Source organism: Aythya marila, assembly GCF_965140915.1.
Source record: "Aythya marila genome assembly, chromosome: 6".
In the NCBI taxonomy this organism is placed as follows: Eukaryota; Metazoa; Chordata; class Aves; order Anseriformes; family Anatidae; genus Aythya; species Aythya marila.
Window position 1 is genome coordinate 31,774,812 of NC_139047.1, and position 13,023 is coordinate 31,787,834.

Here is a 13,023-nt window from a genome sequence, read left to right on the forward strand (position 1 = left end):
ACTGCAAACTTGAAGCCAGCTGCTGTTTAGGACATGTAAATTTAACGATCCTACTCAGACTAGTTCTTAGTGATGTAAAAAAAAAAAAAAAAAAAAAAAAGAGTTGTGGAAATAACTTCTCTCTAAATAACAAATTATTTATTTTTGCTGTTTCTGGTGTATCCCCCTAAGGAACTGGTAAATATGAATATGCTCTTAAGGAAGCACTGTACCTAGAGCAGATTGCCAGCTATCTGTGATTACTTTGTTCATAGCTTCATTTCCACAAGAGCCTATTCATGTTTTTTAACAATATCTGAAATCATTATACTTTTAGAAGAATAATTTTTTAAACAGCATCCTTCATCTGACCCCTTCAAATAAATTGTTTAAGACTATTAAGAAATTGTTTTTGAGAAGCTAAAAAATTGATGTTCCACTTCTGAAAAGCATCTTATGCAAAACCACAGCCACAACCTGCTATGAGCTTCCAAAAGCAGGGAGATTAGGTTACCAAGATATCATTAAGGTTTTAGTTTGTGATGCCTTAACATGTTTTGTTCTTTGTTATCCCTCTCTTACATTTCAACATCTCATAAGCCTTGATAGTAAAGCATTCTGCCTGCAGAACAGCAGAGTTTTGTAAAACTAAGCTTTATTAATATTGGAGCAAAATATACCAAAATATTTTTGGAAGCTTGGTGTATTTGTTTGTTTACAATAAACTTTGAAATGTCTTGCTTAAGGAAATTGAACTATGCCCTTCTATAGAATATGAACATGGTAACTTCAACTGCATGCTAGGCAAAAAAAAACATAAGTCACCACCTGAAGTAGGTTTAAAATATTTTCAGCGTAGATTACATGAATTCAGCCTGTCTTAATCCATAACCAGAAACAACACTCACTGAACAGCGGTTTGCAACACAAAGCAGGAAACCTGAACTTATGGAAGTACTTCAAAAGAGGATAGTCACTAACTCAAATCCCAAACTTATCTGAAGAGGTAAGCAGTATTTTTAAAATGAGCTCTCCAACCAACCAAGGTAATGATGGAAGTGTCACTGCTAAGGCAGTTAGAGCACCTGCACCTCATGCTTACCCTTTTGATTGCAGCTGGTGTAGTTAGTGATTGTGTTTGTTTTCTGGTTTTGTGCTGTGTTCAGTTTCCTAGATCAATAGTGTCTGTTGGTTCTCTCTCTGGGACTGCACAGACCAGTTGTTTGTCATTATTTAAATTTCTCTTAAATTGACCATGAAACAAGAATTCAGAGAAATGAAGGAATGCAGCGGCAAAGCCAAGTTTTTATTTATGTGAAAAAGTGTGAAACTTCATTAGGATAACAGAGATTAGAGGTAGCCGTAATGGTATTCGTCAACAGGCTGCTTCACGGGTTACATAAGTCTTCCTAAAATAGACCAGACTAACTCTTAACTAGCTGCCAATTTCAAGTTTTGTACAGTAGGTAAAATATCATCCAGGTTACTGATCTCTGGAACAGAATGAAAAGCAAAATGGTAAGACACGTACATAGAACACCCTCAACTTCAGCCAAAATTCTAGCTTAATGTTAGATATGCAGCTAGTGAGCAAAAAATACAGAGAATAAGCTCCTCAAACCTTTTAATGATTTTAGGAAAAAAAAATAGTTTGTGAGTAATGCAACTGAATGTAAATCAACCCCATTTTTAATGAAAACAAACTTATGTTGGCCACTTTCTCAGGAAAGAGTGAGAGTGAGGCAAAAGTTAGCACCTTTTGTCATACTTTGTGTTTTGCTGCACACCAGGAGTAAACAAAATAGGTGTTAGCTATTTAAAGTCTTAAGAGGAAGCTTTGGCATGAGGATAATTACAGCTGCTACAAATATTACTCACCTAGAAGACGGAGCAAATCTTGAATGAGAGCTTGAAAGGGTGGAAAGAAGCACTCATGTTCTTCTAGCTTATTGATTATACTGAAATTAGTAAATAAGAATATCAGATCAAAGATGTAAGACCATTTTAAGCTCACTCTGTTGGCTGTCTTGCCACACTGTGTCATTGCTTTCTGAAAACACTGCTGCTTCGTAGGATGTAAATGCATCTACACCAAAAATGCATTCTCAAGTTCTGAAAACCGCAGGCAGCAACTGTTAATTGTCAAAAGAGTTTCTAATTTCACTAAAGTCTCTAATTTCACTATTTCTGCCCTATATACATCCTTCCTTTCCTCCTTACATAGCACCATGTAATTTTTGGATGGGAACAGTAGCCCCTGTATGCTAAATATACTGCTTGGGGGTGGCTGATATAACTGCTTCAGAGGTGGAGGCAAGGAATATTTTACAAGCAGCTCATCTCTAGTCAGAATTGTGAGAAGCATAGAGAAGTTGAGGGAGTTAGTACTGTCACCTTGTTAACTGTGTCAAATTTATTGCTGCAATTAATCTTTTTGAACATTTGTATGGCACGTTCTCAGTGCAAGCTCTCACAATTTGCTACCACGTGTATGTTCTCAGCTGTTGACGATGAGAGTAAGATTTGTCCAGTTCCCAAAATACACGTGTAGGAAGTTTGAGGCATACATTCTCTCAGCAACTAATACATGTCAGTATTAGACCTGAAGCCTTGAAACACTTTCAGCTCCCCACCAACACGCAGTAGTTGCTGTGTCTCCTCCTGAAACACAGTTCCATGTAGGATAGTAGTGAGTCCTGAACTGTCACGGCTCACTGATTTTGAAGCAAGTGATTAAAGTCACTTGCAGTATCAGACTTAGACAGGTCTCTCAATTAGCAAGTTTGAGGTTTGAAGAATTGTTGTAGATGGAACAGCCCTAAATACCTGTGAATGTCTTGGGTCCCCAGAAGCTGCTGTACCTGCTCATTCACATTCTCGTTAATGATGTCACACAGTTTCCCAACAGTATCCACTACCACAGTGGGTGGAACTGAACTATCTGGAAAACAAACATTCATGTTTCTGGTAACAGTAAAAACAGGAAAATAAGCCACAATTCAACTCTTAAAAGTACCCAGATTTTACTCAGCTTTCACACCTCTTGGCCTATGAGTTTCATCATTCACAGAAAGCAAAGTGCCTACATTCAGAAATAAACTAATGTTACTGGGATGAGGGAATCTCTCATTAATCCTTTAGTAGCTAAACACTTGTCAGAGCCGTACGTTCTCACAACTGAGATAGTCCTAAAGTCTTCCCTACACTGTCAGTGGAAAGCAGCCAACTGAAAAATATAAAGAGGTTATTCATTAGGTTCCTGTAACATGACAGAAGTGCACTGTAGGGGGCTAGGCCAACAAGGAACCTGCTCATCCACACTTTGTGAATAGCCAGAACTTGCTTGGGTATTGTTTTTAACCTGCCTTGACTACTGTGATGAAAGGTAAGGGGCTCTTTTTCCTTCTCTCACTCAGTTTCAGAACTATTTGTGGAGGAGATTTCTGCTGAGCTCCATTGCTTTGTGACTTTTAGGGAGATGAGAAGCCTCCTCAGTTCTGTGCTGGTGGCAGGCAGGAAGCTCGCTGCTCTCTTTGACTGAAGCTCTGAAGACCTTAGTCCAGGAGCCTTGCCCTCTGGTTGTACACCCTGCAGCACAGCCAAGCCTTTAAACCCATGAGCTCAGGGAAAATTAACAGCTGCTGCTCTTCAGAAGTACAAAACCAGAAAAGAATGGGCACCTGGAGGTAACTACTGCAGGCTTCTGAGTACTGGCACTTAGGTCTCGACATTCAACAACACAAGTTTTTTTAAAAAAACAAACAAACAAACAAAAACTTTAGGAGCATTAGAGGTAAGTTCCTGAGGACTGGACATACTTACCCTTGAATGAGTTACTGAGGAGAAATATATAGCAAAGGTTATATAGATAACAGCTGTTCCAAAATTATTGAAAGAAGCAACACACCATTCTTAACTTATTTTTCAAGTAGAGAGTGAAAGATGATGAAGGAGAATTACTAAGTGAGTGCATATGAAACAAAACTACAGAAAAAAAAAAAAAAAAAAAAAAAAGACATCTCATGTTGTTCCTTTCTCCTTCCTCTCTGGCATTTCTCAGTAGCTCCTAAAGGCTTACAAGTTTTTTCCAACTCCCAATAACTGACAGCCCATTTTTATATTTCAGTGAAGGATAAAGCTAGTTTTCTCATTACTCAGCAGCTCGACATATCCTCTGTACAGAGCTGGCCTTTCACGTATCATCTTTTTCCTTTGGAAATAGTCTGAAGGAAAGCCAGGCAGTAAGCCCTTACCTAGTTCCAGGAGCTCGTGGAGATTTCTCATAGCGTTGGTCAGTTCCCCCAGTTTTGTGTAAACCTCATTCATTCGTGGATAAATGCCGTTCAGAGAATTCACATCAAACAGCTTCTGGAAGTGCGAGATTATTGCATACAGTGCCGGTACGGATGGCGTCTGGCTGTTCTGTAGTAAGCAGAAAGAGTAAATTGGCAGTGCTGTTGCTTAGCAAGGGTTCTTCTAAACCACGAAACATTCTTAAAAGTAGTCTGTGAAGAAAACCAGGTGTTAACTTCCCTTATTAAACCAAGGCATTTCAAACATTCTTAAAGCTGAAGAGTTATTTTGAAGAGGGTTTTCAGACAGATATCCAGCAAACCAAAAATATTCTTTAAAAATACTCTTTTGAAAGTTTTCTGTTGCTTATTATGTCTGTTTATATATTCTCAATGCTGACAGAGAGAAACAGACATAACAGGATAATACCCAAGACTACAGGGCAATGCAAATTCATCATTGGCCAAATGACTTTGATTAAAGCAGTCTTCCCCAGGGTGAATTTATCCATTATGTTAAAATAGTCTCTGACTATTGAACATCTTCACACACCTATTTCTTAAACTCCACAGGGCTTTCAGATACACAGGTCTGATCAACATGCGGAGAATGCATTTTAGTAGGTAACTTTTGTTTATAGGACTCTGGTAAGAATTACCTTTTCCTTGTTTTCTATTTCTTCCAAAACTGTATCTACAATGAACTGAAGGTCTTGAACTCGTATGGATTCTCTGTTTTCCTGTGGATCTGTGGTGTGCCAGGGCACCAGTTCCAGAGTCAGTTTTCTCAATGACCTGTGTAAATCCTTTTAAGAGGGAGGGAGATAGGGAGGGAGGACAGCTTATTATAGTAACTGCCTAGAGTTGCTTTTACTACAGAGATAGACTGATCCTCTGTTTCTCATACGCAGAAGTATTTCAGTTTTAGAAACAGCAAGGTCTTAGTTTTCATGGAATTTAAGCATTTTCTTGTTTACATTCTCTGAATTCAAACAAACACTGATATTCTGAAAGTGAAAAATACTTCATATATTACTGCCTCAGTGAAATAAGAAGTGCTGGTCACAGAAAGCTTGGTTTTAAACAAGATTACTTCAATTGTATTTAAATCAAAAAGTTACTGTTCTGGTAAGGCAAAAGGGAAGGAGAATGTGTCAGCATTTATGTGCCGAATACAAAAACTCCAAAGCCTACACGTGGTCCTAGGAACTCAACCAGTGAATGAAAACATTTACATAATATACACAGAAGAATTCATCTGGCCTGCATGTTTTTCACTTTAGTATGCTTTACAGTGGTATGAACATTTTTAAAACTTTCTGCTGTCCGTTTAATACCAAGTCAGACAACAACAAAGGTTACACACACACACACACCAAAAAAAAAAAAAAAAAAAAAAAAAAAAAAGAGCTATGTACAGGGAAGCACTGAGGGGTTGTCAGCAGATGAAAGGAAGAATATAAAGCCAAGCGTGATGGTTCCTTACCTTTAGGGCCATTAGTTGATCTGCCCACATTTCTATAGTGAGTGGAAGGTGCTCAAATCCACATTCCTGTCCGTTCTCTTTGACATAATTTTGCACTGGCCCTTTACTGCGCCTATATATTAATGGAGGAGCTCTTGGACTTCGTATAATAGAATCAATATTGGACAACACCTTCAATAAAAAAAAAAAGTTATTGCTCAAATACAACATTTTATAATAAAATCTCATCATTAGAATCGTGATCATCTAAACATTAAATCATAAACATCTCCAAAAAGTGACTATCGATGAATTTTATAGATGCATTCAATACATAACAGAGTCAAAGGTTTTAAAATATGGTAGCTAAAAGATATGTGAAAGTAATGCAAATAAGATTTCCCACCGAGAGATACTTGATGTTCATCTCCTTGCAACATTGTTACTTCCACTTTACATTTTGCTAAGTTTTACTATATTTGCTCTTTCTTTACTCAAGGAGAAATAAAGGCTACCACCTCCTCAGGCATTTTTAGAACTGTAACATCAGGATGTGATTTACACAGGACCTTGATCAGATACCCTCTCCTAAAAGGACTTGGGACTAAATCATTGATTTGGTGTTTACCAAGCTAGCCTCTGCTTTTTTGGTGTATTTTCAGGTAGTTTACACTAAGCCCACATTAACCGCCATATACAGAACATTCCACATGTTATGGACAGGGCTTTACGTAAACTCTTCGATTCAAAATAGCAAGCTTCAGTTTACATTGCTAAACAAAACAAATGCATTATATTTCATTATGAAAGTGCTAGATACACACAGTACGACGAAATTTGCATACCTGTAAGTACTGCTGGCTCACTGCCTGCAGCTGGTCTGCTCCTGCAGTACTCTCAGGCTCTTTCTTTTCTTCTGTTCCTTCTCCGATACCACTCCCTGAAGACCTGCATGCCAAATGCATACAGTAGGTTACACAAATAGCCTTAGCAGAGATACAACATTCAAATGGATCAAAGAACCAGGAATGTAGCACAAACTTACACCTACAAAGTGAAGTCTCCATTTTATAAATGCCTGCCAATACCATTCATTCAAACTGAGCTAGCTTAAGAACGTAATAGCTAATGTAAGTATCAGAAATTTATCTAAAGTCTCCAGGCTGATGTTATTCCAGATTGCATGCTAATGGAGAGGGGACAATACTAGATGTGCAGTTATTACTTGAAGTTCTACAGTGGCTTTAGAGGTGAAACCCAGAAATTTACTCAAAATAGTGAAATTCTATGCACAGTCTTTATCTACTTCTGCATGAACATCTTTCCTGCCTTACTATATGTAACTCACTACCCTTCTTGTCAATTCTAAGGTGACTTTCAGTCTAAAACTACCGTCTAAATTACACCCAACGCATGAGAGAAATGATCATTTAGACATACACAATGTAAAATGAAGAACCAAACATTTTTAAAGTAGGATCTTCTTCAGATTACGTATTGTGCTACAAAATATGTAACATTCAGTATGCATGTGCATGAATGCTTAAGTGAAATTCCAGATCAAGACACTTTGTCAACACTAGATGTCTAATACCTTTAATGTACTTTCTTGAAACATTCAAGAAAAAGAGAAAAAATTCTAAGGGCAATATGGACATAACCTCATGTAGCTGCAACGGTTTGCCAACTCTCATAATACTCCCTCATTCACAACCCACAGCACAACCAGTAACTTGCTTTGGAGCTCACAGAGGCAGCAAACACCACTGTTGGGTCCTGCCCATACTGCCTGTGGGAACACTCAAATCCCAAAAGACAAAATGAAATTACAAGGACACACTGCTGTGCCCCAACCTGGGCACCATGCCATCACTTCCTGAATCCACAGGGTGTCTTCAGAGATGCACAAGTGTTTGTTGCCCATAAACCTGGCTCTAGGGAATGGTGATAAGGTACATGCTTTACAAAGTATTTTCTACATTACAGATTGCAGAGTATCTTTGCCTTTAGAAATTCAGAGGATTCATGGAAGTTACTGAAGAAAAACACTTACTGGATAGTTTTCTTTAAAATTTTCTCTAGTTTCTTCACTCGGTGCTTGTAAAGTTTTAATTCCTGTGCAGTAGGCCTGTTGGAAAGAAAAAGGTCCATATTATTTATGTGTCTTGCACTTGAAGGCATCTATAAAACTCATCCAAGCAAAAAAGTAAGAAAGTTCTGCCAGTGCCATGTCATTCTGGAAAGGAAATTCTACAACATTTCCACGTGGCAGTAACTGTAATGCAGATAGATTGCACCACCAAAAACCACTTTTGCTGGCTCAGGCTTTCTTACTAAAGGAGTCTGCATCTCTATGTTGACCAGCAGGTTTTAAAGTGGAAATCAGGCTTAGCAGTAATGCTATTAGTGGAAAGACTACGTTTTTGTGAGTGTTCTGGGTCAGCCAGCTCACCAACCCGGGCTGTACTCGTACACATTTTTACTGCTTCTGCTAAATAAAGTGCAAATATTGATGCAATTGTCCAACACAATGCACTGCACAATAATAACTGATACTATTATTAGCGTAAGGAGGGCAGGTTGATTGTTGCTGGCCTACTAGAATATGAATTCTTTTACAAATTGCTTTTAAAGGCAGATTTCACACTACGCTTTTACAATTGCTGGTGCGTTCAATTTCTGTCTTTGTAAAGCAAAGTCTACTGAAGTGCCTTTACAAAGGACGATATTTATCCTTTCTCACCTTGTTTCCAAATCTTTCTTGAGATTTGCATTTTCAAGCACAAGCTGTTCATTCCTGGCTTTTGCTTCAACAAGCTGATTCTGGAAAGACTGCAACACAGACTGCATTATTTCTTTTATTTCACTCGTTCCATAATAACAAGCTCGAGCACTTTACAGCATGTATGTGTTAAGAGAGGTTCCCATTTGCCTTACATAGCAAGGCAGCACGGATGAGGAAATAGTCAACTAAGATCAAGAGCTTGCTGCAGGAGACCACAGGTGGAGAACCTGTGATTAAAGAGGTCTTTGCTGAGCACTGCAAAGACTCACAATATAGCACTGAATCTTTGCATAAATAGACAGCAAACCCTGCCCAGAGAGTTTACAAACTATGAAGACAAGAACAAGCAGATAGAAATCAAAGACACATGTATTTCTGTGTGGATCTTCAGGGGTTACCATTTAGAGATCTGCATGGACTTATTCTTAGCAGTTCCTTACCGTCAGCAGTGCTCTATAATTAGGAGTAGCATCCAGATTTAAAAACTCTTCCTTGCTTTTTACTTCTCTCTGTGCATGATCTTCATCTTTTTTATATTGCCTATTAGGAAGAATAAACTCTCACAGTTTATTGCAATTCAATTACCTCAAAGCTCTAAGTTGGTTTAGTTAGCAGTTATGTATGATAATGTTTCCATAAATTGAAAAATAATCAGAATAGAAATTTTGCCCTAAGAGCCACTGCTCTCCTCCTCTCTCACTCTGTGAAGCTGTTTCATCTACTAATTGAGTACACTTATTCCTCCAGAGAAATTCCAGTACAAGCAAATCCCATTTCAGCTTTCAAGATAATAATCTCAAATTACAGCAACGTCTCTCAGGTATCTGCTGGTTGCTCTGTATCACGTAGGCACCACGATGGAGCTAAGAAGCTGGAACTTTTTTTTTTTCCCCAGTTGAGTGAGCACAGCTAATGCAGTAGTTCTTCCTGTAAACCACTGCAAGAAGGGAAGAGGAAAAGCAACCAAAGGCTTGTAGCTCAAGTGGCTAAATACACCCGCACTCCTAGCTGCACTGGCCTCCTGACCTAGCAGCTGCTTAGACTAACTGACAGTTATTCCCGGGATGAATCCAAACTTCCAAGACCATTAGAGTCCCTTGCTGTTTCTTACATGCTAGTGATGACATCTGGAACACAGAACTTTTACAAGTTTTCCGAGCAGTAAGCAGAAAGAAAAAACTTTAAGCAGTTGGACCACGAGGCATTACGTGAGACCTACCTTAGCTCCTTTTTCATTTGATTAATTTGTGATTCATAGTAATCAATCAGACAAAGAAACCTGAAAAAAAAAAAGGGAAAAAATGCTATCATAATTTTCAGATCTTTTAAAAATAATCGTGTCCTAAAGATACTATAACCAGCCCATTGGAAGAGGACATCTTGCACAACTGCACTGTTTCAGACGTGACTGCATCAACCAGTAGGTTCTCTCTCATATCCAAAAAAGAAATGTAGAGACATTAACCCTATATTAGACTCAAAGTGTTAAAATTACTCAAGACAAGACAAAAGCTAAATCCTTCTGACAGCTTCCTTGTCTTCTGCCTGTTTTCCCAGCACACTTTCCCAGCATGGCACACTCAGTTCTAGGGCTATAGTGATCAGAACGAAGGGTCCCACATAGCCTGAGAACAGGGATCTCCAAAAAACTGCAAGTGCTTTTCAAGAAGTGGTTGCAAGAAAATAAAGCCACAGAAAACTGGACAGCTGAGAAACTGCCTTTCCTCTTGAGCCACTCTGTGATTTTCTGTTTAGATACAAGTGAGAAGACCCAGGGAACCAAATTCAGTGATCCTTTTTCTCATTTAGTGAGGGCACAGCAAGAAAATGTCAGAAGCACAGACAAACCCTTTGAAATTCTTCCTAGGTTAACATTACTAGTCAGACTTGGATGACCCAGCCACACCAGCACAACTAAGTGACAGGTACACTAGGCCTAAAAACTGCCTAATCTCTGATTATAGTAGACATGTAGAAGTTCTATTCCACGAAACATATGCTTAGAATATTTTTATAACTTGCACAAAAGTACCTGGGAAAACTTACAGCATGCCTGCAGTTAGCAGGTGCAAAGACTGCTTTCCCAGACTGTTTCTTAAATTTACATTTTAAAACGTTAAATCCCAGAATGAAATCACCCTAGCAGATGCTGAATGTCCACAGTGAATCATTCTTCTCTCTTTGCTGACACCTAGCGTATGCAGTGGCTGAGAAGTTTTACTTTTTGCCATGGATTTATCCAGCTCACATTTATCATGCTACAACAAATTATTGCATTAATGTACCTTTACAAGGCTTCATATTTCAGCTTGCACTCCTAAGGTATCCAACTTTCTTTGTATTAAGTATCAAGAACAATTATTCTAAAATCTGTTTCTTTGTTTAATGCTACAGATCATTTGCCAATACAAGAAAATTTCTTACTGCTGATCCAGAAGTGACTTGGGAGCTCTTTTGCAAAACCGGCAAAACATTTTGGTTTGAGTGGCAACACGCTGCTGCTCCTCCATCCCAGCTTTGCACAGCTCCTTCTGCAAACGGGCAATAATTTCTTCCTGTTCTTGCAGCTTTTCCTGTTGCTGTTGATATTTTGACTGTGAAGAGATTATAGGAGCATTCTGAAATTAGAATAATTTGCACACCGGAGACAGTGCTCTACTAACCCAAGTAGCACTTGGTCCTAAGGAAGCTTAGCACTTGCTTTTTAGACATACTGAAGAGGCATTGGAAGAAGGGTTCATATTTTTTCCAATTTATTATAAGAAAATGCTTCAAAAAATGTAAAATCTTACCAATGAATAATGTACTAACTCTGACACAAGACTCGTGTTTATCTTGACCTATGTAAATATTTCTAGTGCTTTCAAAAGAAGTCAAAAGTTTGAGTCCTCAGACAGCACTGTGTGAATTACCTGTGAGACCTGCTGATCTTTTTGAAGTTCTTTGACTTGATTCTGTTGCTGGCAAACTTTAGCTATCGTCTCATCTTCCAGCTGACAAATTTTTGATTTAATGTTTTTCACCACGTTTTCCAACTCATTAGCCCGTTGCTCTTGTCGAGATGCCCGACCTCGTTCCTGTCGTATCTCATCTCTAAAAAGATAAATCCTTGATTTAAATTAAACTCATTTCACTAAATACAGTGAAGGATGCGCAGGCCCGACAAACATTATCTGATAACACCCAGTAATAGCCTACGGCAGCAGATACAGTAAATATGCTGCTGTGAGACAAAGCAGCAGATTAATTAAGACAAAAGCTCAAGCAGATCTAGGCCAGCATTGCTGTATGCTGGACAAAAATCTCGGGGAAAAGGTCTCAGGCCTCGGGTGTGACAAGCTCCACCTGGCAGAGCTTTTGCTCTGTATTAGTGAGTAAATTCCTTCTGCCACATCTCACCTCAGATTACGATTAGCCTCCATGAGGCCTTGCATCATTCTCTGGTGGCGGTCAGTGTCTTCCACCAGTGTTGTTAATGCAAGCCTTATTCCCAGAGAAGACTGAGTATCTATGACGATCATATCTGGAAAAATACAGAATAAGCAAAGTCTTAGCAAAAGGCTTTTAATAACTGAAGAAGACTGTATCACCGCTACCAAATGGAAGTGATGGCTTTAGAAATACCTTATGAATTCTGGCTTGGTATGCAAGAACTTGTAAAATTGGCTTTTCCTTACCTGATACATTTCTGCTGTTTTGGGGGGCAGCAAGACTCACTGGTCTCAACCCATGCCGCATTAATAGCTTGTTTAAGTTTTCCCATTCGGCTTTCTCCTGCTACAGTTGGGAGAAGAGGCAGAAACGTGAATCCTGAAGACAAGTTGGTGGCCTCCTATTCCTCTCGTCGTGCATACAGTGGAAGACACCCAATGCCCCCAAATAAAAACCCAAACCAGCACAACGACAAAAGCACTAGAAGTAACGGACACACAGTCACACCAAGCCACAAAAGCCACAGTCGCTCTAGGTGGATTTGCAAGATCCATAAAAAATATTGGGGAAATTAAAACGCTAAACTTAACACACAGACCATCCAGGTTATTTTGATCACTGTTATAAGAGAAAAATACAAGATCAGGCCCCAGGCTCGGGCTCTCCCCTGGCGGCAGCGCCTCAGGGCCAGCCCTGCCTCACCCCCTACCTCCCGGCCGGGCACAGCTTCTCGGCAGCCGTGCACCCGTTTTGCTCCGTGTTTTATTTTTATTTTTTATTTGGTTTTCACCGCCCGTCAGCCGGGCCAGCCCGCGCTCACCCCGGTACCTCAGCCATGGCGAGGAGCGGCCGCTCCGAGTGCGGGGAGCGGGGCGACGGCGGAGAAAAGGGGAAGAGAAGGAAGGGATCGAGCAGCTGGGAGGGATGGCGGCGAGATGGAAGGCGGGCTCTTGAGGCGATGGGGCCGGGGATGGGGATGAGGATGGGGCCGGGGATAACGTCCCGCCCGCTCTCCCGCCCGGTGGCCGTGAGGGGAGGGCAGGGAGGCGGGCTGCCGCCATTTTGAGGCG

At 39.8% G+C, this 13,023-nt stretch overlaps 1 protein-coding gene across 2 annotated transcripts; it reads right to left on the bottom strand.

Annotated features, from left to right (window-relative positions):
* Positions 1-1,270: 1,270 nt before the first annotated feature.
* On the bottom strand, positions 1,271-13,021 carry CEP70 (centrosomal protein 70). 2 transcript variants are annotated; one of them, XM_082763180.1, is made up of 16 exons: positions 12,782-13,021; positions 12,199-12,298; positions 11,921-12,044; positions 11,434-11,614; positions 10,946-11,115; positions 9,741-9,800; positions 8,962-9,061; positions 8,480-8,568; positions 7,790-7,864; positions 6,582-6,684; positions 5,758-5,928; positions 4,931-5,077; positions 4,233-4,401; positions 2,806-2,920; positions 1,858-1,937; positions 1,271-1,472 (listed from the first exon to the last, which is right to left on the bottom strand). In XM_082763180.1, exons 1-16 carry the CDS (start codon positions 12,788-12,790, stop codon positions 1,411-1,413), a joined length of 1,755 nt encoding a protein of 584 aa, XP_082619306.1. In that variant the 5' UTR covers positions 12,791-13,021; the 3' UTR covers positions 1,271-1,410. The 2 variants fall into 2 exon arrangements, with proteins under 2 accessions (XP_082619306.1, XP_082619307.1); XM_082763181.1 differs by having other exon boundaries at positions 12,774-12,999.
* Between the last annotated feature and the right edge of the window lie 2 nt (positions 13,022-13,023).